At 38.3% G+C, this 27800-nt stretch overlaps 1 protein-coding gene and 1 long non-coding RNA gene across 2 annotated transcripts; both read left to right on the top strand.

The window, feature by feature from the left end:
• The first annotated feature begins 21131 nt into the window (after positions 1-21131).
• Positions 21132-21526, top strand: LOC131632683 (uncharacterized). The gene is made up of 2 exons (XR_009293078.1): positions 21132-21232; positions 21317-21526. It is a non-coding gene; the product is annotated as an uncharacterized LOC131632683 (long non-coding RNA).
• A 3932-nt stretch (positions 21527-25458) lies between these two features.
• On the top strand, positions 25459-26202 carry LOC131632678 (uncharacterized). The gene has a single exon (XM_058903415.1). The coding sequence runs from the start codon at positions 25459-25461 to the stop codon at positions 26200-26202; it is 744 nt and encodes a 247-aa protein (XP_058759398.1).
• The last annotated feature ends 1598 nt before the right edge of the window (positions 26203-27800 follow it).

Raw genomic sequence — 27800 nt, 5'->3', positions numbered from 1 at the left:
TAGACATTGCTGCCGGTGGATCAACTAATTTCTCAACAGCCACTGGTATCAAGAGGATCATAGAAGCAATTGCCGCTAATGAGCATATTGAGTTGTATGATTGCACAATGAACCAAACAGAAGGAAAAATTGATTTAAAGCTTGCAGATCAGGTTGTCAAAATGGAGGATCAAATTGCAGCTGAAGTCGAGAGAAGACTCAAGAAGATGACTGTTGAGACTCAAACTGTGGCTCAAGTTAAACCGGCTCAGACTGTCAGCTGTGAGATTTGTAACGGCCCTCACCAAACTGTGTATTGTTTGGCAACTCCTCAACAAATTGAAGAGATAAAGTTCTTGAAGCAGAACAATCCTTATTATAACACCTATAATCAGGGGTGGAAGAATCATCCAAACTTCTCCTGGAAAGATCAGCAACAACAAGTTCCTCAGAAGGCAGAATGGGAAGTAGCTATTGAGAGACTGGCGGGACAATGTTCTCAGTTTCAAGAAGAGACGAGAAACAACCATAGGAACACCACAGCTTCAATCAAAAATCTGGAAGTTCAAGTGGGTCAGATAGCACAACATCTCACTCTACAGGCACAAGGTACCCTTCCGAGCTCAACTGTGAAGAATCCTAAAAACCAAGAGAATATCAATGTTGTCACAACAAGAAGTCATAAAATACCAGAGTCTGAAGAAAAAAAGGAAATAGATGACAACTTGGTAATAGAGGTAGATCTTGAAATAAGAGAGAATGTGAAAGAACCTGAAGTAGTGGCACTACCGGATAAGCCACTTGAAGAGAAAAATAAAAATGAGGCTAAACCGGTGATTAAATTACCATTCCCCTCTAGAGTAGCCAAGAAGGATTCGAAAGGGAAGGATTTTGAGAAGTTTGCTGAAATGTTCAAAAAGTTAGAGATTAACTTACCCTTCTTTGAAGCACTAGAGAATATGCCTTTGTACAAGAAATTCATGAAAGAAGTGATTTCTAAAAAGAGACCAGTAGGAGTGGAGCCTGAAGTGGTAACTGAAAAGTGTGGTAGAGTCTCACCCGGAAGGAGGATCCCAATCAAGAAGAAAGACCCTGGAGCAGTGGCAATTCCTTGCACTATCAATGACAGATCGTTCAAGAAGGTGTTAATTGATTCTGGTTCTAGTGTAAGTGTAATGCCATTGTCTATCTTCAAAAAGCTTGACATTGGAAAGATAAGCGAGAGTGAGACCAAATTGAAATTTGCTGATCACACCATTAAGCAGTCATATGGGATAGTTGAAGATGTATTGGTGGAGATCGGTGAGTTTATCTTTCCAGTTGATTTCCACATTATGGATATTCCCGAAGATGAAGAGACTCCTATCCTTCTTGGGCGGCCATTTTTGATTACTAGTCGATGCAGTCTGGATCTCGAGAAAGGGACACTAACAGTAAAATCATTTGATGAAGAGATAACGATGAAGGTCTTGGACGTCAAAAAGAAAGGTGCATGTGGAAATAATAAATCGTCGGTTGGTATGATTAGAAGTGAGGGAGAAAGCAAAAGTCCAAAACCCCTCCCAGAAAAAGTATCGAGCATAGTCTCTCATGTGGCCTCAGCTCAGGCATCTATCATAAGTTCTGTGTTCATTCAAGAAGTCAAAAAGAAGAAAAAAGAGGACAATCAAAGTGAGAAGATGAAAGTGGATAGTAACTTGAAGAGAAAAGTAACCAGGTTTGGAGAAGTGACAAGCAACCAGGTTTGGAGGAGGAAGTACCCTCCTTAATAAAGGGTAATGGACCGTCGAGCCATGCGATGTTAAACGAAGCGCTTCGTGGGAGGCAACCCACGGTTTTAATAATGCGGTTTACTTTTTGTTTTGTTTTTCAGAAAATAAAGAAAAGTGGGTCTCTCTGGTGAAAGCTAGGAATTGGCAGTTGGAGTCGCAGTAACCTCTGTGAGATCACCCTCGCTATCTCGGATTTAAACATTGAGGTCAATGTTTGGTTCAAGTGTGGGGGGGTTTTATTGCATTATGTTTTTATTTTGAGTATTTGTTTTTCCTAGTATTTCTATGCTATTATGTTTACCAGGTGTCATAGATTGATGAGATTTAACGGATGGTTAATGGAGTGGAAGTAAAAGGATGAAAGATCCAACCAAAACTTGCACCCCAGGAATCCCTGAAAGTTGATTCAACCAAAAATAATTGTTGGATGCAACTTGATGACACCAGACCGAGATTGAAAGTTGGTACACACGAACTGGAAAAGGAGCAACATCACACGATAAGTACTATGGATCCTGTAAGCTATGCCCAACATGGTGAGAACACAAAAAAAGCCATAAATATATCATCATAAGAGAGTAGTCCTGTATGACTTTATCACTTTGAATTTGCGTACATTCTGCTCATATGACACTACATGATGACACACACTGAGGCACGTTGTTTTTGTTTCCCTTTGAGCCTTTCTAGCCTTCCCATGTTTATTTTTATCCATTGTAAACCCCTTTGAGCCTGTATCCCTTGTTTGTGTTAACCACATATATTAACTCCTGGCCAAAAAAAAAAGAAAAAAAATATTTCTAATTTCTTACCCTGCTCGGCATAAGTGTGTAATGTTGTTGTTAAGTCAGTGCAAAATTATAAGTTTGGGGTAGTACACCTAAAAGAAAGGCGAGTGCGAAAAAAAATATATGTGTTGAAAAAAAAAAGAGAGAAGAAAAATTGTTGAGACATCAAAATTCCTATATATAAAAAAAAGAGAAGAATTGGATTAGCACTCGCCTAAGCAGAGAGATATCGCTAATTCATCATACGCTCAAAGCAACAATTGAGTGAAGCTAAAATAGTAGAAATGGTGTGATTGAATCCCATGATGCTAAAAGAAGCACCAAAACAAGAACAACAACACAAATGCTGAGCCTACACCCCTTGCGTATCTTATTCCTTGTTTATCCCACCTGTCCTAAGCCCCGTTACAACCCAAAGACCTCAAAAAGTGTGTGCAGAGTGTTTTTGTATGAAAGTAGAATGTATTCGAATTTAAAAGCTGGTATTGCATATTATGACTTGTGAGTGAATTGTTATTCTTAACCCATAGAGAATTGGTGAGATGTGTGAAAGAGCTTACAGGTGAAGGAGTACTTTAATGTGGAAGTGAAGCGGGCGATTCGGGTTGTGAAACCGACAAGATTGACCGGAATGGTGGAAGTTGAGTTGCGAAAAGCACGGTTGTATTGTGGTAAGCTTAATTCATGGGTGACCTTAGTTTTGTCTGTTCATGCATTGCGTGAGGACAAGCAATGAGATAAGTTTGGGGTTGTGATCGGTCACCAATTTTACATACTTTCCATCGATTATTTGGTAAGAAATCGCTCATTCCGGTAACACCATGGTTAGTTTTCTATCGTTTTATTTAATTTACTTCACATTTTGCAAATCGGTTCTTGTTTTATTTTTATTTCTAATAAGATGCTTTTGAGACGTTGTTTTGGTAGTGTTTATTGATTTCAGGAAAAAGGAAAGTTTCTAAAAGAATTAGAACAGGAGCAGAAGAAAACGTGAGCTGCCAGTGTCGTTTGACACAGTCAGTGTCGTTTGACACAGCCAGTGTCGTTTGACACAGGCTGCCAGTGTCGTTTGACACAACCAGTGTCGTTTGACACAGGCCGCCAGTGTCGTTTGACACGGCCAGTGTCGTTTGACACGGCCAGTGTCGCGTAAACTGAAGAAGAATGGCGTGGGCAGAAGCTGACACGGGCAGCCCGTGTCGTTTGACACGGCCGTGTCAGCGTGGATGTGAGGATTTTCCTAATTTTTGCTGATTGTTCAGTTTGGACTCATTAAGGGCAATTTTGTCATTCTGCACCAGATGGAAACATAGTATCACTACTTAAACCTATTTTTCATGAGGAGAGGGGATCTTTTTGGAATTGAATTTTGACTTTTCACGTATAATTTGGGGAAGAGCAGAGACATGCAATTGTTGGGAAAACGGAGATCTCTCAACCGCGGAAGCTATTGAAGATCAAAGTCATCCTAATTCTATTGTAATGAATTTCTCTTTCACTATGTTTGTTTTAAATTTCATGAACATGAGAGGCTAAACCCCCCAATGCTAGGGGGTGTCCCTGATTTCCTATTGTAATGACAATTTGCTCGTATTATTAGTAATTTCACAAATTTTTCACTATCATCTTCTTATATGGTGTTTTTAATGCAAACCATTATTGGAAAATAAGGTTTTGATTTATGGTTAACGTTAGGTCGGAAAAACCAAGGTTAAGGCTTTTATATAAAAATATAAATCAGTATCATCAAGGAATTGAGATATAGATTTGTAACCGTAACTCTTCTGCTGAAACAAAGAGATTAGTATTCTTATTATACAACAAAGGAATTTGGGTATAAAGGAAATATTATATGATTTTCCCTAAAGGAATTTTGGAAAGTCACACTCAAAGATGGTGATGATATGAATTAGTAGTGATATGGATAATTTTAAGAGCATTGTTATTATAAGGAATTTCATACACAATCCCGTAGCATTACTTTTCAATTTGTCTAATACATGTTTATTTAGTTATTAATCTTTTAAATCATATTTTATAATTGTGCAAACAAAATTGAAGCAAACCAAGGATTTTTGTTCAATTGAATTTGTTAAGACACTTAAGTTTCTGCGCAGTCCTCAAGAGATCGACACTGGGGATACCCCCAATTATTACTACATCGAGAAAATAGTATACTTGCTATAATTTTCCAATCAATGATATATTGGGCTCATTGAAACAACAAGCTATACCTTCTTATTTTCACATCCTTATGCCGTCTTGTAGCAACCTGCCCTAAAAATAAAGATTCTAGAGTCGCCACCTATTCTGCCAAGGCGAATAGGAAACCTACGCAGTTAAGAGATCAGGGTAAGATACTATATTCAGGTCGAGGGAAGGTGTTAGGCACCCTCAACCCTTTCCTAAAGGCTAACGTTTCAAAGACAAAGGTTTATGGCAAAAGATAAAGAAAGATGACAGACAGTTAATAGAGTTGAAAGGCTAATTATATGAACATGATTAGAGTTTGGAAGAGGGGGACTCGCCTTGTTGCCAAGTGCCTACGTATCTCCTTATGGAGAGTCAGAGTCAACGTAGTTCGGGGGACGGGTTGTACGCCTTAGAATTAGAATTTGATTGTATTTGAAGTTGTTTTGAAATTGTTTTGAAATGCGAAGTTCGAAGGTATTTTGAATTACCTTATCGTAGTTTGAACATCGCAGAATTTAAGAGATGAAAATCTGTAGTATCGTGGTTTAGTGTTTTAAGATTCGGGCGTACAACCCTGATTTGATATGGCACTATTAACCGCAATGATCAATAGATTCGATCACCATAGTTAACAGATTAGTAAAAGATTGCTGGCAATTCTAATCGATTGATTCGATTATCACTTTTAGCAAATTAAAGTATTTTAATTATTAATTTATCGTTACCCCTCATAATCGATAGATTCGATTATGAATAATAACGAATTGATAAGGGGAAATATGCTAATCATCATAACCAATAAGACGGTTAAAACCATTTAGCAAAATAATTATTATTTTAATTATTGGATTTGATTAATTAAATTAATCGATTATTAACCATCACGACCAATAGATTTAGTCGGAACGAATAATAAATTAAATCCTAATATCCTTGGCCACGTGGCCAATGGGATTAATCCTAATATCCTTGGCCACGTGGCCAATGGGATTGGGCGAACCCTAATACATGATAACATTTCTAGGATTTGTATTATTAAAGATTATATTAAAATAAATTAATCGGGCTAATCGGAATAATCGGGAATATAATTCTAATACTAATTTTCCTAATTAATATATCCTAATCCTAATCAAATAAACTATTTAACTTAAACATAACTAATTAATCTAAATAATATATTTAAACAATAGATTAATGATAATATAAAAATATAATAAAACCTGGGCGCCTGATTGCATGTGGGTACTTCCTGAGTGTCTACGGTACACCTGCACGTTCATATATGTTGGATCAAGCTTTGGAATCATCCAACAGTCCAGCTGCGAGGGTGCGTGGTGGTGCTGGTAGATGAAACGCATGGGATCGAAGATCAATTAAATGTTAAAACAAAATATTGACGATGGGGGGGATCGAACCCACGTCTGGAACTTTGTTCACCCATGCATTCTCCAATCCTTAAACAAAAACCAGTAAGAATGCACCGTATGTCCACGCATGCCTCCTGGGATTCGAACAGACCAATCACGCATCAGGGTTTGGACACGTCGACGGTCAACCCTGTGGGAAACCCTTGACCTCCAGGCGAGCCACCATGGACGGCGGTCTCAGCCTTCTTCCCCGATGACACTCCGGTGGTCCCTGCGAAAACGGCGCCTTACCAAACCGGTGCATCCACGTGGGGGCGGTTCCAGCCATGCTTTTCCTTGCCTACATACTCGTCTCATTCTCTGGAAGGCTCAGGAGGCCAATAGAATCATTATAGATGGCCAAAACTAGCTGTGGAAGGGAACTCCATCATGCCCTAGCTTCTTGAATTTTTGAAGCTTAGAAACCCTAGCCTCCACCTCTAATTTTCGTCCCTCTTCTCTACTGAATTATTTTAGAATATATATGTCTCCTATTAGGTCAACCATGGGCTTGGACTTTGAGTTTTGATCTCTTAGAAAATTTTGCATAAAAATCATGAGATTTTCCTTCTAATTTTGTCTCAAACCCCCCCTCACCTATGGATGAATTTTGGACCTCTTCATGGTATTGTTTGGGCCCTCATGTGATTAAAAGAAGATCCATATAATTTTAATCCATTTATTTTGATATTTTTCTTGATTTATTTAATATTTAAATGAACAAAATTCAAATAAATAGTAAATAAAATCATAAAAGGATGAATATGGATTTAGAGGTCTCCTACCAAGTCATGGAAGTGTTTGAAATACAAATTCTTGACCCATTAGTTAAAAAACCAAGTTTGGAACACTTAGGGTTTCACGCATATCTTGAAAATCGCCTAACTTCTAAGCCTTGTATTTCCTTCAATTTTAATCCATATGAATGCATTCTGGGACTTTCTGAAAAGCTCAAAGAGTCCTCTAAATGACCTTTTTTGGTTTCATCTCAATTGAAGCTTCCATGCTTAAGTTATGAGCTTTGACTCAAAAGGTGTCTTTTGTTGACTTTTTTTTTAGTTAAGAAACCCTGATTTGAACCTTGATTAGGAGAGAGTGACCTGAATAAGCCCTTGAAACTTGAGCCATTGAAGATGCATAGAGAAACCTTTGATTGAATACAGGAGGGCAAATTTTGGGGTATGACACGTCTAAGGATAGTTTGGAATCAGGGAGAGGTTTAATATCTAAACCTAATTCATCAATATTGGGGGAATCTGGAAATTATTTTTCAAAACACTCTGGAGGCTCGGTTCTTTGTTGTGATTCAACTAGTGATTCAGATATTCAACATGGAAATTCTCGCTTCTGGAATGAAGTTGATGGCAATTTACCTACAAAGATCTGGAATTCAATTAAACAACTGGGCGTTGAAGGTGATGAAGATAATGAAGTTTACGAAGGCATTGTTCGTGGTTTAGAAGCAAGGGACCGTAAGTCAAATAGAGCAGCGATGGAGATGCAATCAGGTTTGCCATGAATATTGTTTCTTATAACATTAGGGGGTGTGGGAATTCTGCAAAGGTAGCAAGAATTCGTCAGTTTTTGCAAAAGGGAGATACAGACTTGTGTTTTCTGCAAGAATCTAAAGTAACTAGGGTAGGCGAAGGTCTCATTAAAAGCATATGGGGTTCGGAGGAATGCAACTAGTCAGCTAAAGAGGCGAAGGGGCATTCTGGAGGTATCATAACTATTTGGAAGAAGGGTGTTGTTGATCCTATTTCCTCATTCAGAGGTAAAGGATTCTTGGTGGTAAATGCAGCATGGAAAGGGATTAACTGCTATTTTGTGAATGTTTATTCATCTTGTTTAGCGGCTGACAAACGTGAATTATGGGCTGAACTTTTGAGGCTGAAGGACAGGGTAGGAGTGGGGGAATGGGTGGTAGCAGGAGATTTTAATGCTGTGAAATCGAAGGAGGAGCGGAGGGGGAGGGGTGGAGGGTCCAAACTAGGTGAAATGGAGGATTTTGGCTCGTTTATTGATATGATGAAATTGGTGGATGTCCCTGTTGTAGGTTGTACTCATACTTGGATTAATGCTTCAGGTATGGGTAGTAGTAGGTTAGATAGATTTTTGCTATCGGAAGGGATCATTAAAATGTGGAAAATTGTGGCGCAATGCACAGGAAGCAGGGATATATCTGATCACAGACCCATTTGGATTAAGGCCTCTAATCTAAACTGGGGTCCCAAGCCTTTTAAAGCCTACAATTGTTGGTTTGAACACAAAGACTTTATGGAGTTCGTGAAAACAGTGTGGGATTCTGCTCCTAGTCAGGGGAAAAAAGCCTTTGTTCTGAAGGAAAAATTTTAAATCTTAAAGGAAAAGTTGAAATGGTGGAACTCGAATGTGTTTGGCTGGGTAGATTTGAAGATAGAAGAAGGTGTTGATACTCTGAATGAGTTAGAATGTGATATGATTGTGTCGAGGGGTGAGGATATGGCTGATCTAAAAACGAAGAGGAAAGAAGCGGCTGAATCCATTTGGTCTAACATTAATCTGAAAGAAAGCATGTTAAAGCAGAAATCTAGGCAAAAATGGATTAAAGAGGGTGACCGAAACTCCAGGTACTTTCACGCCATGCTGAAAGCGAGGAATCGTCGCAATGCCATTGTTGCTATCAAAACGGAAAATGGTGTTGTTGAAGGTGTTGATGAGGTAAAAGAGGAAATTAGGCATCATTTTGCTGAGAGTTTCAAGGAAGACATGGCTGCTAGGCCAAATCTGGATAAGGTGGTTTTTAATACTCTTTCTGCCGAGGATAGTTCTGGTTTGGAGGTGCTATTCACTCGTGAAGAAATCAAAGAAGTTAAATTTGAGAGTGAGGGAGATAGAAGTCCTGGACCGGACGGATTCAATATAGAATTTATTAAGAAGTGTTGGAATATAGTTGGGGACGATATTGTAGATTTCATTTTGGAGTTTCATTCTTGTGCAAAACTTCCCAAGGCTGTATCTTCGTCTTTCATCGCATTGATACCAAAGGTGGATAACCCACAGGAAATTGTGGATTTTCGACCTATTTGTTTCATTGGGTGTTTGTACAAAATTATTTCAAAATTGTTGGCGGCAAGGTTGCGTAGGGTGATAGGTAAGATTATTTCTTGTAACCAAACGGCGTTTATACCGGGGAGGCAAATCCTAGACGGGGTGTTGGTCACTAATGAAATACTAGACTATGCAACGAGGGAAAAGAAGAAATGTTTCTTATTCAAAGTCGACTTTGCTCAAGCTTACGACTGCATGGATTGGAAATATCTTAGAGGGTTGCTACGGAAAATTGGATTTGGGCCTAATTGGATGCGTTGGATGGATGCAGGGGTGTTTCAGAGTTACTCTTCAGTCTTGGTGAACGGTAGCCCGACGGCGGATTTTGTTGTAAAAAGGGGATTGCGTCAAGGGAATCTGCTATCCCCATACTTATTTGCGATTGTTGCGGAAGGTTTAACCAGAATTATGAACCACGCGGTGGAAAATTGGTATTCAAAGAATTTTGTGTGGGGAATTCTGTGGGTTATAGTTTGTTACAGTTCACGGACGATACGATCATTGTGGGTGAGGCATCATGGCAGAATCTATGGAGTTTGAAGGTGGTGTTGCGTGGTTTTGAAATGGTGTCCGGATTGAGAATTAATATGGCAAAGAATAAAGTGGATGGAGTCGACATTCATGAAGGTTTCTTGGTGACTGCTGCACAGTTTCTGAGTTGTAGTATGGACAGTATCCCATTCAAATTTTTGGGACTGACTGTTGGTGGAAACCATAGGCGTATGAATTTTTGGAATCTGTTAATTGTGCCGCTGAAGGCTAGGCTGTCAACGTGGAAAGGGCGATTATTGTCCATGGGGGGTAGAATAGCATTAATCAATGCTGTCATCTCTAATATTTCCATTTACCAACTTTCATTTTTCAAGATACCGTCAAAAATAGCATACTTAATCACTTGCATCCAAAGGGATTTTCTGTGGAATGGTTCGATAGAGAAACACGGTTTGATGTTGTTGAGTTGGAAAATAATCTGTAGATCAAAGGAGGATGGGGGGCTCGGAATTAAGGATGTCGCGCGTCTAAATAAAGCTCTAATGTTCAAGTGGATATGGCGGTGTTTTGTGGATGAAGAAGCGGTATGGCAGAATATTATAAAAATGAGATACAGGGACATCGTTATTCAGTTTTTGGCTGGGGAGGGAGGCAGAAACAAATCTAAACAATCACTGTGGTGGCGTGACTTGCGGAAGCTGAATGAATTTCTTTTTCTAGAAAATCATGGTTTTTCGAATCTGTTGCATTGGAGGTTGGGGAATGGAACAAGAATTCTGTTTTGGCATTCTAAATGGTTTGGAACAGAGAAACTGGGTGCTTGTTTTCCAGGTTTATTCGAGGCGCCGGTGGAGAAGAATGTGACTGTTAGCATGTGTGGTGAATGGGACGCCAATGGTTGGAAGTGGTCGTTTGATTTTAATGCGGGGCAGAGTAATACTGGGCTTTTGGCTGAAGCTGCTGAACTGGAAGAGATGTTGCGGGGATGTTCGCCGGTTGTTACGAGTGCAGATCGCGTGGTTTGGCCGTTTGATCCCGAAAACCAGTTTTCGGTCAAATCTTGCTATGCAAAGCTGGAACAGGGGCGGGGTGGCACTGCTATTCCTATGCAATTAAAAGAGGCTCTTGGTTTTAATTGGAAAACTAAAGTTCCACATAAAGTGCAAGTGTTAGGGTGGAAATTATTTCATGAGCGTATACCGACGCGGGATTTACTGCTAATGAGGGGTATTATTGTGGACTTGGTTAACTGCAGGTGCGTGTTTTGCAATGATGTAATTGAGTCATGCAATCATATTTTCATACACTGTGCTTTTGCTAGAGCAGTTTGGAAGGTGATCTTTGCCTGGCTAGACTTGAAGGTGAATGATATTGAGATTCAAGTAGGGGATGTGTGCTGTAGCTTCTTTATAAAATTCCATAATGCCCTGCTACGTAAGGCTACTCGTCACCGAGAAGGTATGGTTTGGTTGACAGCGGTATGGTGCCTTTGGAATTCCCGTAACGGGATTATTTTCAAAAATGAAATGGGAGATGTAGAAGAGTTGGTTTTCAAAATCAAGATGTATTCTTGGTGGTGGCTCCAAATAGATGCTAATAGACTACATTGTAATTTCTATGAATGGTGTAAATACCCGTTGGATTTTTTGTAATATTGGTGATCTAGTTTGAGATGGTGAATCGGTGATTTCTGTACATCGGGTTAGAGTACCCCTAGTACTCTAAAATGAAATATATTTTGATGCTTATAAAAAAAAATATATGAATACACTACGCCAAATTTAAGCTGTAGCAGCGCAGCTACTAGAGCGCTTTTAGCAAAAGCGCTCTCGTAGGGTTCGTTAAAAACAAAATTAATAAACAAGGGAAAATGATGCAAAAAAAGCGCTCTGGTAGGGGGGGGGGGGGTATGAGAGCGCTTTTAAAAAGCGTTCTGGTAAGGGGGGGTATGAGAGCGCTTTTAAAAAGCGCTCTGGTAGGGGGGGGTATGAGAGCGCTTTTCAAAAGCGCTCTGGTAGGGGGGTTACGAGAGTGTTTTTCAAAAGCGCTCTGGTAGGGGGTGGGGTACAAGAGCGCTTTACCCTAAAAGCGCTGGTATAGCTACGACTACTAAGGCGCTTTTCAAAAGCGCTTTCATAGCCTTTTTAAAATTAAAATTTTTAAAAACAAAATTTTACTATCGTTTACTAATCCCTAATTCCTCATTTTTCTGCCATTCACGCTAACTGCCCAGAAAACCCAGAAAAGCTTTCTCCCTCAATCGTTCACGAATTCAACTTGCATTCAACCATTCACGCATTCAACCATTCACACATTCAACCATTCACGCATTCAACCCAGAAAAGCTATCTCCCTCAACCTTCGAATCTACAGAAACTCCCACAACTCTAGCAAAGAAGAAGTCGAGAGAAGACGAAGGAGATTTTGAAGTCGAGAGAAACCAATCTCCCACAGCTCTTCAATCTGTATATCACAAGGTTTGTCACCTATATCTTACTTATTTTACTTTTCAATGGTGGCACTGTTATAATAGACGAAGGTTTGTAAATGGCTGAAGAGAAGAGAATCATTTATGTAGTGGCACTGTTATAATAGAGGTTCTTACTTGAAGTATAATAACAATTGCACAATTTTGGTCCCTAATATTTTCTCCCTGTTATCTGTATGAAATGATTCTATTTCTTTAGGCATTTTGTTTTGTGTTATGTGCATTCTTGATACTTGAATTGTCAGTGATTTTGTGTAGTTTTGGTTTTGTGGTTGGTTTATTCTAATTATGTGTGTTTATTACTACCTCCGTTCCTTTTATAAGAGACAATTCACTTTTTAGGTTCATTGAATAATCAATGTATCTAGTCTATAAATAGACCAAATACATTAGTTATTGAATGAACCTAAAAAATGAATTTTCTCTTATAAAAAGGAACGGAGGTAGTATAAGTTATCATGGAGAGTTTTGTTGAAATAGGTAGAAAGCAAATTGTGGACTTATTATAAGTTGATCCTATAACCTTACTCAAAAAATGTTTATGCAAGTTGGTAAGATGAAATAAGTTATTCATAAGTCAATCCACAGTCCAAACACATTCTTAGTAAAAAAATGATTATAAGTCTCTGAAGAGATTTTGAAAAGGTTGAGGTAAAGAACCTGATTACAACTTATTCTAGTAAGGTTATTATTTAAAAGACTTGTCATTGCATGGTCTAGAAAACTCTGTAATTTTTTGTTGTTACTGAAATAGTACCTTGTAATCTATTTCGTATGGACCAAAGCTTGGAGAATATAGTATTCTGTTTCTGGGGCTGACATTTTTAGCTTGGAGAATATAGTATTCTGTTTCTCGGGTTGACATTGTTACTGCTGTTATTTAAATTATCTTATCATGCTGAATTAGATTTTAAATCGGTTCTTTAGATAGATTTAGAACCCAATGTTAGTTGACTTTTTTTTTTGATTATCTGTTTAATTCTGTTAAAAAGCTTATGTGGTAGCTTGTATAGTTAACAAATTTAATTTTCAATCTAATTTCTGCTAATTTGATTCATGAACTAAGTCTAACAAATTAATCGTTGAGTCAAGTTTGAACTATGTTGTAGTAGTAGTTAGAATTTCCCCTATTTTTGTTGTTTAGTTTAAAAGTTCTAAAGATCTTAAGACGGATATTTGCAAAGAAATCTAGTTGAATTTTCCATGTTAGAATTTCCCCTAGTTTTGTTGTTTAGTTTAAAAGTGCTATTTTGAGAAGGTTGGTACTATTTTGTGCATGTTTTGTTTTGAGAATGTCTGTCTCCAAATGAATATTTTCTCTTCATTTTGCTCCAACAACCAAAGGTGAATAATAATGAAGAGTTAAAGCATTTCAATTTGTGTTTTCCTTTGCTATGCTAATCTACTATTGTTTCGTGTGTAGTGATGTATTTGTTAGTAGTGGTGTATTTAACTGCATCGTGTGTGTTTAATTTTACAGTTACTTTGAATCCTCTGGTTTCTACTTGTACAACATCGATTCAAACCTACCCGTCTCCCACATCAAGTCTAACTCAGGTTACTATCCCTTTCTTCTTGCTTATAGTTTGTTGTTTTCTGCTTGTAGTTTATTGTTTATGGTTCTATTTAATTTCAATTTAGTGTCTCTCAATCCATTTTTTGGTTTGTGGACTTATATTACCTTAAAATAAGGTAATGTCTTCTTTAAGAAATCGGGTATTCTGATTAGGTATTCTATTATGATGATAGCTATTTATTATCTTGACAGAATTCCTTAGTACCTGATAGAGAAACCAAGAAGCATTTGTTTAGCTTAATTAAGACATGGATAAGACATGGATGAATTCAAACCGATTGTCGAAAGAGTACAAGAAAGGGGTATGGGAATTCGTTGAGTTTGCGGTTGCGCACTCCGAAAACCCGCTTCGAATGCCGTGTCCTTGCTTGGGTTGCTGTTATGGGGGTAAGGTTGACGGGAATAAGTTGGCATCCCATTTACTACGGTTTGGAATTGATAGAAGTTATACATGTTGGACAATGCATGGTGAGAAAAGTAACAAGAATGCTGAGTCGAGTTGTAATAGGAAGTATGCTTCAAACGACGATTGCACAGACACATACGATTGCGATCGAGTCGAAGAGATTGCAGAAGCGCTTGAAGAAGATCTTGAGGATTGTCCCAAAATGTTTGAGAGGTTGGTAAGCGATGCAGAGAAACCGTTATATGATGGTTGTTCAAAATTCACAAGATTGTCTGCGGTGTTAAAGTTGTACAACTTAAAGACGGACAATGGATGGTCGGATAAAAGTTTCACAGAGTTATTAGCCCTTATGAAAGATATGCTACCAAAGGATAATGTTCTTCCCAATCGAACGTATGAAGCCAAAAAGATGTTTTCCTCTATTGGCATGAGCTATGATAAGATACATGCATGTCCAAACGATTGCGTTTTGTTTCGAAACGAGTATGCAGCGTTGAATGAGTGTCCTAAACGTGGTGCCCCTCGATATAAGAAAAAGTTGTCTCCTGCTAAAGTCTTATGGTATTTTCCTATAATTCCGAGATTTAGACGCATGTATCGTAGTGAGACCGATTCAAGACACTTGACTTGGCATGCAGATGAAAGAATTATTGATGGAAAGTTGCGACATCCGGCAGACTCACCATAATGGATGAAAGTTGATACTGATTATCCTGAATTTGGAAAAGAAGACAGAAACCTTCGGTTGTCATTGTCTACTGATGGAATGAACCCGCATGGTATTCAAAGTATCTCGCATAGCACATGGCCTGTGATTCTTATGATTTATAACCTACCTCCGTGGCTATGTATGGAGCGTAAGTACATGATGTTATCTATGCTAATTTCTGGGCCTAAACAACCAGGGAATGACATAGACGTATACTTGGCACCCTTAATCGAAGATTTAAAGTTTTTGTGGGAGAACGGTGTGGAGGTTTACGATGGGTATAGGAAGGAAAGTTTCAACTTGAGGGCGATGTTGTTTGGAACAATTAATGATTTTCCAGCATACGGAAATCTATCCGGTTACAGCAATAAAGGTCAAAAGGCGTGTCCTGTTTGTGAAGATGAAACCGATACGACACGATTGGATCTTTGTCAGAAGAATGTCTTTCTCGGCCATCGTAGATTCTTAAATTCTAATCATCACTACCGTGGGTGGAGAAAAGCATTCAATGGAAAGGCCGAACATCGTACAGCCCCGCCTTTTTTGTCAGGTGATCAAATTTTTGAAAAGGTGAAAGATGTGAGCACTCAGTTTGGCAAGCCTTTTGCACATTCACTTGTCAAGGGTGGGTGGAAGAAGAAGTCAATTTTTTTTGAACTTCCATATTGGAAGTCGTTGTATGTAAGACATTTCCTGGAAGTTATGCGTATGTTTTTTTGCAGAGGACTTTTGAGATATCAGATGATCGTAGACGCTACATACTTAGTTTAGCCGGAAAAAGATATAGAGGGTGGAAAGCTTTTTTGACAAACACCTATCTTAAGGATAAAGATGGAAACTTTCTTGAAGAGGCACCGGGACGGCCAAAAAAGTATGAGATCTTCATTGAAGAAAAAGATTGGGTTGAGTTTGTAAATCAAAGAGATGAAGATTTTCGGAAAAGGAGTGCCACGAATAGTGCGAGAGCATCCAAACCCGCGTATCCATACAAAAAAGGGCGTTTGGGATATGCACGCTTAGAGGATAAAATTGTAAGTAAATAGAAATGCGTTTTAATTAATTATCTAAATGTGTTTTATTTGACGATTTTATCATTTGTGTCAATGCATAGTTAGAGGAGACTAAAAGTGAGGAAACTTCACTTCCTGTACATGTGTTGTGGAAGGAAGCTCGTGTGGGCAAGAATCAAGTTGTCGATCCCGATGTTCAGAGAGTTTATACTGAATGTGTAAGTATAATACTGTGTCTTTAATTAAATCAAATGTTTTTTAATATATAAATGATTTTTTATCTCCACTAATAATTATTGAAATGTAAATGAATTACAGGAGACCTTGTCGCAATCGGTGTCCACCGGTGAGGACCAGGATGATAGGAGCGTACTTAGTAGAGCACTAGATGCTCCTGAGTATCCCGGTCGGGTGAGGGGTAAGGGTCATGGTGTGATTCCAACCTCTTTTTACAAGCATCCTAGGAGAAGAAATCCTTCAAATGAAGAAGTGTTGCAAAAATTGCAGGAATTGCAAGCACAAGTCTCTGAATTGCAAAGAGATAAAGATATGTATATGAGAGAAAAGTGCAATACTGCATCGGTGAAAGAAACTAGTGACAAAGCTAGTTTCAACTGTCAAAGAAAACTTCCCGAGGTAATTATAAATTTCTTTTCCTTACAAATTGTTCTATTTTATTAACGATAATGACTTTATATTTACTATTGGTTTAGGGCATTTCTTCTTGCCAACTATACTTATCGTCACCGTCTTATCGCCTAGTTGGCAAGGGAAAAGTGCACAACACCGTGGGAGATTTACTTCACCATAGACCGCTCCCGGATGGACACCTGAAAGTATCAGTTGATGTTGTATTAGATCATGATGCGGTGCTACCGGTACCTGACATGGTCTCAGAGACAACATTGATGCGAGATGCAATAGGGTCATTTGTTGCATGGCCCTCGGAGCTCATTATCATTGGTGATGAGGTATATTCAAAACCATTATGAATCATTTAGTTTTCGAATGTCAATTTTGCACCGTTACGTTAATTATTTTTTACATTTTAATTTTAGACTGCTCCTACAAAACCCGCAATTAAGGGCAAAGGGATTTTACAGGAGGAGGAGTCTGTTGCATCACTAAAAGAGGTACATTTAAGGTGTTAATATATAATTTGAATCTAAAACTGCATGATTTTATATTTTATCGATCGTTATTTGATTTTTAGGCATCTGCTCGGGAGTCACAACAAGTGACACAGGTCGTTCGTAGCGTACCGCCTAAGGGTCCTCCGAAGCAAGCGGCAAAAAAAGGTGGTGCTTTTTTTCCTCGATACCGGACGACGCTCGGAACACTTGTTGATATGTCCGATTTGAAGGAAGGTGCTCTCCGTCAAATCAATATGGAGAAAGGTATCTTTGGTGTTGAATTCATTTCACATATTGAAATAGATGATGTCATACCCCAAAATTTACCTTCCACACTTCTCTCATAACAAGGTTTAAGAGCAAACTCCAAAACCTTGCTCACTCAAACGATCCAGATAATTCACAGTCAACTGATTCAAACTGGAGGGTCAATTACAATCAAAGCATGATTCAAACCATGATCATTAGGCAAACATCAAGTGTAGGATGCATAATCATCATTTGATCAAGAATTGATCATGATTCCATTAATAGAAACTCAGAGATGAACAAATGCAAAAAGGTTCAAATTAGGGTTTCTTAGGAGAAAGTCAACCCAACTTTGACTGGGCATAACTTTCACATGGAACATCAAAAATTCCCCACTCAAAGCCTATTTTGAAGGAAATTGGATTCTATACAACTTTGTGTCTCACAAGCCAAGGCTAGAAATGCTTCATTTAAGAGATACAAAGCAAAAGATTACAGGTCATTTCCAGGCATCCTTCAGAAACAGTTTTTTCCTAAAGGGGATATGATCAAGATAAAAGCCTCAAATGAAAAATATGTTCCAAAGTGGCTTGTAGAGGACCTCTTGAGGTTTCTAAAAAGTATTAGATCTCCGTCATAGCTTAAAAATTGAGTGAGATATGCTTGATCAAAGTTAGGTGATTTTGAAGGACCAAATGTGAAAAAGGAGGGTTCAAATTAAGGAATTTTGCAAATGGGCCTATGGTTTTCTTATGCAAACTTGGTCCACAAGTCACTAGTATGCCCAAAATCATATGCCATGAAGTTTGAATTATTATTTGATTTAATATGATTTTTATCTCATTTTTTTAATAATTTAATCAAGTAGAAAATCAAATATTTTGTTAAACATGTGCATATGGATTGATTCTAATCAGTATTTATGGCAAAATACAATATAATTTCGTGCACATTGATTAGAGAAAAGATCAATACAAGATTGTGGCCAAAATAGAAAGATTAGATTTAGAAAAAATAAAATCAAATTCTACAAAACTTGCAAGCTTGGATTCAAGGACGATGGGCTTCGTTTTTGACCTAATTTGAGTCTCCTATAAATATACAAGTCAAGACAGTGGATTAGGGGTTGGAGATTCTGCAGAAGAAGAGAGGCACGTATGAGAAAAAAATCTTCACCAAACTCAAACTCGGTTTCAAAGATTGGTAGTGTTTCAGAAGGATTTAAGCATTGCTACACGTTCGTGGAATCATTCTGAAGCTGCTTGAATACTTGCATAGCATCAAAACCCCCAGAACGACCTCCAATTAACCAAGGTATGGCGTTCTGAACATTGGATCGATTGGCATAATTCACATGTTCTCATGTTAAATTGTTTATGCATTATCATTCATATGCTTGTTGTGCACGTTTCTGGAAAGTTAATTGGTTTGTTACGCGCTCGGGGATAATTGGCCATTAGAGTCCGCGTTCGAGTTTTAGGGTTTTCAATTGGGGTTTCCTGCTAGGAGTTAAATTAGGGCTAATTGATGGTATAACTGAGTTCGCGTGGTTGGTACGAGGGTAACCATGGGGTTGCGAAATGTTTATGTGAACAGAGGGGCTATTCGCTATTATGGAAGTAAGTTAGCTACGAGTGCGTTCATAGCCAATTCGTAGCTAAATACGCAGGTTTGTTGCAGGTCTGGTCGAGGAAGACGATAACGTGTCATAGCGTAATAGGTGCGTTTGAATCTCGCGCCAATTTCCATGCGTGCGTGCTTAGATCTAATATCATGTAATGGGCGCGTGTAATAAACAACTGACCACTTTGGTTGAAGTGGTAACGCGCGTTGTGTATAACACAGGGGTCCAGGGTTCGATCCCTGGCCCCTTCTCCCTATTATTTTTACAAAAAACAAATGTTACTTCTTGATCCCACGTTGCGTGTATCCTGTAGCCTATGGTGCACGCCCAGTTCCAGCCATAGGATTATAAATCCTTTAGATCTAACGTCCTAGATTGAAGACCTATACCATGCACCATATAATTAGCCACACAGGATTTAAATCCTAATATTCTTAATTAATTTTTATTATCTATTTTGTTTAATTAAAATATCTTTTAATATATATATTGTATAATAATTATTATTTTTATAAATAAATTATTATGTGATATTTATATTAAAGTTCTAACTTGTTGTTCGCGCCGATTAAATCGATTAATCGTTATGGACAATGATAATTTTAATTAAAACATTACTTAAATAAATACAAAATCAAACTCTATTCGATTAAAGGGTTGCAATCATCTCATTGATTGTGATGATTAATCCTCCCTCGTTCCAAATTTAATTTGTTATTATTCGTAACCGAATCAATCGGTTAGGAGGGGTAACAATACAAAATAAAAATGCATAAAAATAATAAAACACATTAATTCATTATTAGTGATAATCGAATCAATCGATTTGAATTGGTAATGGTGCCAAACCCCAATCTCTTAACTATGGTGATCAAACCTATTGATCATTGCGGTTAATTGTGCCAAATCAGGATTGTACGCCCGAAACATCTAAAATACAGTAAACCACGATACTACAGGATTTTTATCCTGGGCAACTCAAAATGCCCTTTCAAATCAAATTCAAACTGCGATAGGCAATTCAAAAAGCCTCAAAACAATTTCAAAAACACATCAAATTCTAATTCTAAGGCGTACAACCCTGTGCCCCGAACTACGTAGACTCTGATCCTCCCTAAGGAGGTACGTAGACACTTGGCAACAAGGCGAGTCCCCCTCTCCAAAATTCTAATCATGTCATTATAATTCTGTTTGCCACATTTCTTTATGTTCTGCCATAAACCTTCATCTTTGAATATTAGCCTTTAGGAAAGGGTTGAGGGTGCCTAACACCTTCCCTCGACCTGAATATAGTATCTTACCCCGATCTCTCAACTACGTAAGGTTTCCTATTCGCCTTGGTAGAATAGGTGGCGACTCTAAAGCTTAAAATTTTTAGGCAGGTTGCTACAGATGACTTGGAAGAGATTTTTACACAAGAACAACTAGGCGTCGCTAATATGCACTCGTACATCCGGTAATATTCACTCATCCGATATATTATTTAATTAGTCGAACAATTTATTTACACATTATGTTTATTATGTTTTTCACTCATCCGCTAATATGTTTATGATGTTTTTATTTAAGGCTGTTACATGACAGAGTGTTGCGCGGGACTGCATTGTCAAACAGATTCCGTTTCGTGTCTTCCGCCCATTGCAGCGGAATGACAATTTCTTCAGAACCGGAATCAGTTAGACAACGCTTAGTCGATAGATTCATGTCATCCGGCAATACAGAAAGTCTGATTCTTTGGGCGTATAATACCCGACCAGTAGGGTTAGTTTCTCATTCTTGGTTCATTTAATCTTTGTTTCTTTTGCGTAGCAAAATTTTTATATAACCTATTGTTTTAATTTATAGAGCACACTGGTTGTTGCTTGCTATCAACCCGATAAGAGAAGTTGTATATTTTCTGAATTCGGTAGATGGTGAGTGGAGCAATTATCCGGCTATGAAGGAAATTATTGATTTGTAAGTGGGATCGTTCTAAATATTCTTGTATATTTATATATTTAATTATTTGTGAGATTGATCTAAATATATGCTTTTATATTTTTGTTAGATCAATACAAGTGTTCCGAAGTCAACGAGACGCACAGGTATCCCGGACTAAATCAAACAACATTACTTGGATCAAAATGCAGGTACATTATTTTTCACAATTTTGCTTATAATATTTATGCTACTTTGTAAAACAAGACAACTATAATTTCTTATTTGTTTTTCTATGTAGTGTCCGATACAGCGGAACAGTTCAGACTGCAGATACTTTGTTTTGAGGTTTATGAAAGAAATCCTTCAAATGAATCAATTAGAGATTCCAATCACGGTATGGATTTATAACTTAATTAGATAACTTCTTATAATTTATTACATTTAACTAAATCATTCATATTATGTTTTTATTCTGTAGTACTTTGAAGAATTCCGTGTTGCTTCTTACACGAAACTTAAGTTGGAAGAAATCAAAGAGGAATTGTGTCAATTTTATATTCATCAGCTATTCATGTAGTAGGATTTGTGTCGATTTGAAGAGAATATTATAGTACTCCAGGATATATGGTTACTAACTTTGTTCATATTGTTGCCAATTAATATTTGAAGTATAATATTGTTGATGTTAGAGATTTAGTTTGATTGACATAATGATGTATATATATAATTTTGGATATTATAATGGTATTATATTAGTATATATATAGTCCTACCTATGGTTGAAAATATATCGTCGAAAATATATTACAGGTCGAAAATATTACAGGTTGAAAATATATTACAGGTCGAAAATATTACAGGTCGATCTGGGAGGCTGAAATTATAGGCTGCACTTTAAAATATCTCATTTAGCAACGACAGCGCTTTTAAAAAGCGCTCTTAAAGGTCCACATACGAAAGCGCTTTGTTACAAAAAGCGCTGCCAAAGATTAAATAAAAGAAAGAAAAAAAACGCAACCTACCAAAGCGCTTTTGGAAAAGCGCTCTAGTAGGGGGGCTACCAGAGCGCTTTTCCAGCAAAAGCGCTCTTATAGGGGGTCTACCAGAGCGCTTTTTCCAGAAAAAGCGCTATTATAGAGGGGTCTACCAGAGCGCTTTCTGTAAAAAGCACTCTTATAAGGGGGTCTACCAGAGCGCTTTTAAAAGCGCTTTCGTAGCCTACGCCAGCGTTGGCTTTGGCAGCGCTTTAAAGCGCTGTTAAAGGCCAAAAAAAGCGCTTTTAAAGCCCACGCGTGTTGTAGTAATAACATTATAGAAGTGATACAAGGTGCGTTCAGAAGATAAAATTGAAAAGAACATTTTTTTCAAACATGTTGAGTTTTAGAGAAACTTTTAGTGTGGAATGATGGAATTCTTTTTTTTAATTTATTGGTAATTATATGGTATCTAGTGTAAATTAGATTTTCATCCAAATGCAAAGCTTTACCTCCTAAAAGAACCTTATCCATTGAATTACAGATTATATATTTATGTTAATAATGCCCTTATGTATGGTACAAAAATCTAACATCCGTGTCATCCATAAAACTTTACTACTTGATTATGGCCTTTCATTACAAATGACATAAATCCATATTCATGAGAAAAGAAGGTACAATAAGACAGCTCCTAGAAGCAAGGTACAATCTGTCTCAACATGGGACATGTGGTTTTGTCCCTTCAATTACAGAACCAACCTTCTTATAAAGTGGTGGTAGTTGCATAAATTATTAGTACTATATGGGCCTCTAATATAATTCCTGTCTAATTGCCGATCTCATCAATTCATCATCTGCTTGGGCAGAATGTATGTGTTGTTATCAGTTTGCAATTTTATGGTTAATAAGCTTTTGTAACCGAAAAGTAATTTGGAAAATTGTGAAACTCTATTAATATTAGAGTCAAACTCTATTTCATTCATTACTCCGACTCTAATAGCCGAGAAACCCTCTTCTTTTTTATTATCTTCTTCATCTAAAGTAAGCTTCCACAACAAGAATGACAGATGTTAGGAAATTGAAAAGTTCATTCATAATAAGAAATTTAATGTATAAAAATAAAAAACATTGATAATTAAAATAATCAATTAAAATAAATAACTTTTAGAAAAAAATCTCTTTATACAATGAAACAACAATTTAACATTACAGAATAAGATAAAATAAATACAAGACAGATCCATGTAAAGAAAATGAGTCGCGGTCAAGGGGCGATTCAGGGGTTTTAGGGTTTTTCCGCCGTGTCGTGTCTGTCGCCGGCGTTGGCTTCAGGTTTTCATCTTCCTTTAGGTCTTGCGTGTGGTATTCTCTTTCTGGGTTTTGTCTTCGTTTGTTTCTTCATGTCCGGTGATCGGGGAGGGTATCAAGGTGACGGTTGGAGGAGGGTGTCTTACGCTCGGTCTCCCTCGAAGGGTCTTAGGGCTTGGGACTGTTTTCCTTGGGGAGGGAGAAGCTTTAATCTTCCCAAATCATGTGTGAAGCAGGAGGAGCTTTCCCTTTATGTCTCGGAGTTTCCGGATTCTCACTCGGCCAAGGATTTATTTGAGCTTTTCGGATGTGTGGGTAAGGTTGTTGAGGTGGCTATCGCGCCAAGGAGGAACAAGGTCGGGAAGCGTTTTGGTTTTGCTCGTTTCGTGGAGGTTGAAGGCGATGGAAAGTTGCTGGCGATTCGGTTGGACAATATTATGATAGGAGGCAAGAAGATTCATGTGAATCTTCCTAGATTTCAAAGAGGTAGAGTACATCAGGAAGGAGGTTTCAATCTTATCAGGAAAAGGGGCTTTACTGTGAGGAGAGATAACAGAGATGAGGGAAATGGTTTCAGAAATGCTAGAACTTTTGTTGCGGTTCTGTCTGGTGGCAATGGCAATGGTGGTGGTGAGAAGGGTGAATCGACATTGTTTTCTTTCAATTCTTCTGCTGAGAACAGGGAGAGGTGCAATAGAGCTTATGTGGGGAAGTCTTTAATTCCAGGAGCATCTTACAATATTCAAATGCAGATGGAAATGGAAGGAATCTATGCCGTAAAAGTTTCGCCTCTCGGAGGTAATTTTTGTTTGTTGGAAGAGCTGGAACAGGGGTATATAAAGGATTTTATTGGGAAGGAGATAACGTGGTGGAACATGTGGTTCAGTGAGGTTAAGAAGTGGGAAGAAGGAACGATTGATTCTTGTCGTGACGTCTGGATTAGGATTTATGGCATACCGGTTCACGCGTGGGATTCTGAATTTTTTGCGAAATTGGCTGAATGTTGGGGTACTTTTATCTGTGTTGATGAGAATACAGCATCCGGAAGATTTTTCGACGTTGCTAGAATCATGATACGGGTTCCGCTGTGCTTTTGTTGTCCTGAAGTGATTGTGGTTAGCATTGACAGCAAGGAGTTTCGGCTGACGACGAGGGAAGATGCATTAGGACAATTTCGACATGCTGCAGGTACCTCCCCTAACCTTTCTATTACTACATCTTCTGAGTCTGAAGAAATATTCAGTGATGCGTTTTTAGAAGATAATGCTATAATTAGGCCTGTTTCCTCTAATGATTCTATATAACGTTTCTCTGATTCTTTTGATGGGAAGGGTAGAGATATGTTCGGGTTGGGTCGGATTAGGGAGTCTAATTTGGTAGAGGGAGGCGGCGGGAAAAACACAGCTTTTAGTGGTCCTATCGGTGTTGTTTCGGTTGTATCCAGAAACGCTTTTCCTGGGGTTGCGGACTCGTTCAAGGCTTCTCTGTTGCGCAGCGCCGAGGCTGTGGAAATAGGGAGGGAAGTTGTACCAGTCGGTGCGTCAGGGGGAGGGTCCTTTAATTCTGTTTTTCTAAAATCGGCGGAAGATAAAATGGATAGTTGCGGTAGCGCTTCTGATTCTGTTTTGGCTCCTAACACAGTTGATGGTGACGGAAATTTTGATGCGGCCTTAGCACATATACGTTTTTCTGCTGAAGGGGTGAATTCTAAGAAGGGCGCTGTTCCTTTGGAGGAGGGAGTGAGTGTTCAAGAGAAGGAGAAGCAGAGGGATAGGTTAGGTGTCAACAGGAGGAAAAAATTAAAGTGTAGACTCTTGAAAGATATGGGAGGTCTAGGTAAGGGCGAAGGTAGAGGAGGAAAAAAGTCTAGCAATAAAAATTGTCCTGGAGGGAGAAGTGGGGTAAAGAATAAGGAGGTGGTTAGTGTCTTGTCCTCTAAAGGGGCTGGCAGTGCGGAATTTTCTAATCACATTAGTGGGGTTTCTTCGGATTACTATGGCAATCAAAGGGAAGAATCCGACATCCGGAGAAGTAATGCTAGACAATGGGAGTTTTTGGAGAACAATGTGAGTGACAAATTATGGTCGGCTATTGTGGCGTTGGGGGTGGTAGAGGAGAAGGGCCGATGCAATCTTGTTTCATTAATAGATAAGTTGGAAAAGGGGGGAGGTAAGGAAATGGAAAGTAGGAAGGAGTCTTTGAGTGCGAATCAATGATTATAGGATCGTTGAATATTAGAGGGGGAGTGAATGCACTCAAAAGGAGGAGGATTAATTCTCTTATCAAAAAAGGTAATGCGGATATTTTTTTAATTCAAGAAACTAAGGTGACAAGTATGAATGAGGAGATTGCTAAGAGTTTTTGGGCTTCTTCAAAAGTTGGGTATTCTTTTTCAAATTCGAGAGGAAGATCGGGGGGTTTGCTCTCCTTATGGAATAATGAGAAATTGGAAGTGTTGTTGAGTTTTAAAGGAGAAGGTTTCTTGGGGATAAAGTTGAGGTGGGAGCATAATTTTTACTATGTTATTAATGTGTACTCTTCATGCGACTTAATTAAAAAGAAGGCTTTGTGGGAGGAACTTTTATCTTTGAAAGAATCTTTCAAAGATGGAGAATGGATTGTGGGTGGAGACTTTAATGCCGTGAAGGATGGGAAAGAAAGAAAGGGCAAAGTTGGATTGGTTAATAATAGGGAGGCGGATTTATTCGCGGAATTCATTGATAAATCTTCTTTGGTGGACGTTCCGTGCAAAGGGAAAAAATTCACTTGGTTTAGTGGGGATGGCAAGGCGAAGAGTAGAATTGATAGATTTCTTTTATCTAGTGTCGTTATCAATAGATGGGAGGTGGTGGGTCAATTGATCGGGGATAGAGATATTTCGGATCATTGTCCGATATGGATTAAGACGAATATTGCCAATTGGGGGCCTAAACCTTTTAAATTCAACAACGAGTGGTTTTCTTTGGATTCTTTTTTACCTTTTGTGGAGAAGGCTTGGAAGAGTATGGTGGTGGAAGGTAGAGGTGACTACGTCTTGAAGGAAAAACTTAGGATCTTGAAAGACAAATTAAAGGAGTGAAATAAGGAGGTGTTTGGGAAGATAGATTTGGAAATAGAAGAGTGTGTGCGAAATATTAATTTAGCGGATGAAAAAATGGAGCCGGATGATAGTCCTTCTTTTTTTGCCAATCTTGACTTGAGAAAGGAGGCTAGCGGTAATTTTTGGAAAAACTTAAGGATTAAGGAGAACATGATTATTCAAAAATCTAGATCTAAGTGGCTCAAAGAGGGAGATGCTAATAGCGGTTTTTTCCACAAGGTGATGAAGCAAAGAAGAAGACATAATCATTTAGGACCGATTCTTACTCCCGGAGGTGTGAAGGAGACGTTGGAGGATGTTAAAGATACGGTATGGGATCATTTTAGGCATAAATTTTTGGAAACGGAGGATGTTAGACCGGTGTTGGATGGTATTTCTTTTAATTCTATTAGTGAGGAGGAAGTGGCGGAATTAGAAAAACCTTTTCTTGAAGGAGAAATTAAGGAAGCGGTTTGGGAATGTGGTGGAGATAAAAGTCTGGGTCCGAATGGGTATTCATTTCTTTTCATTAAGAAGTGTTGGTATTTCATTAAATTTGACTTTATGAGGTTTTTTAATCAAGTTTTTGAAGGAAGAACTATCTCTAAGGCCATTACTTCATCTTTCCTTTCTTTAATTCCGAAGATTAATAATCCTTTATCCTTGGATGACTATAGGCCTATATGCTTGGTGGGATGCATGTATAAGGTGGTGGCAAAGTTATTGGCGGGTAGGTTGAAAAAGGTGCTTAATTCCATCATCTCTCCGTGCCAAAGTGCCTTTGTACCCGGAAAACAATTTTTGGATGGTGTTCTTGTGGCGAACGAAGTGGTGGATTATGCGAAAAAAGAAGGGAAGAATTGTATGCTTTTTAAAGTTGATTTTGAGAAGGCATATGATAAAGTTAGTTGGAACTTTCTTAGATACATGCTTCGAAGGATGGGATTCGGAGAAAAATGGTTGCAATGGATGGAGATTTTAGTGTTCACAAGTAGTATGTCGGTTTTAGTTAATGGGAGTCCCAGCAAGGAATTTATGGTGTCTCGTGGTTTGAGACAAGGCGATCCTCTTTCGCCTTTTCTTTTTGTTTTGGTGGCGGAAGGTTTAGCGGGTCTTGTGAGGAAGTCCATTGAAATTGGTGAATTTCAAAGCTTTGATATTAGTGGTACTTGTAAGGTGGATTTGCTCCAATTTGCGGATGACACTTTAATTGTGGGTGAAGGGGGTTGGAGGCATGTGTGGGCGATAAAAGCGGTGCTTCGGGCTTTCGAAATTGTTTCGGGCTTAGGCATTAATTATCACAAAAGCAAGTTGATTGGAATTAATTCCAACACTTACTTTTTGGAGGCGGCCTCTCACTTGTTTTCTTGTAGGAGGGAAGAAAGCAAATTCTATTTTCTTGGAATTCCCATTGGATTCAATCCTAGGAAGGAATCCACATGGAATCCTCTTGTTCAAAAGATGAAGAAGCGTTTGGAAGGATGGACTAATCGCTTTTTGAATTTGGGAGGTAGGATCACTTTATTAAAATCCGTGCTTAGTTCTTTAACTATTTTCACTCTATCCTTTCTTAAAGCTCCGAGCATCATTGTGAAAAA

Source organism: Vicia villosa, unplaced genomic scaffold, assembly GCF_029867415.1.
Source record: "Vicia villosa cultivar HV-30 ecotype Madison, WI unplaced genomic scaffold, Vvil1.0 ctg.000986F_1_1, whole genome shotgun sequence".
Lineage (NCBI taxonomy): Eukaryota > Viridiplantae > Streptophyta > Magnoliopsida > Fabales > Fabaceae > Vicia > Vicia villosa.
This window is presented reverse-complemented; position numbering and strand designations above follow the sequence as displayed.

Excerpts from the sequence above, each read along its gene's own strand:
- LOC131632678 (XM_058903415.1), top strand. The coding sequence starts at position 25,459 with ATGAATGAGGAGATTGCTAAGAGTTTTTGGGCTTCTTCAAAAGTTGGG.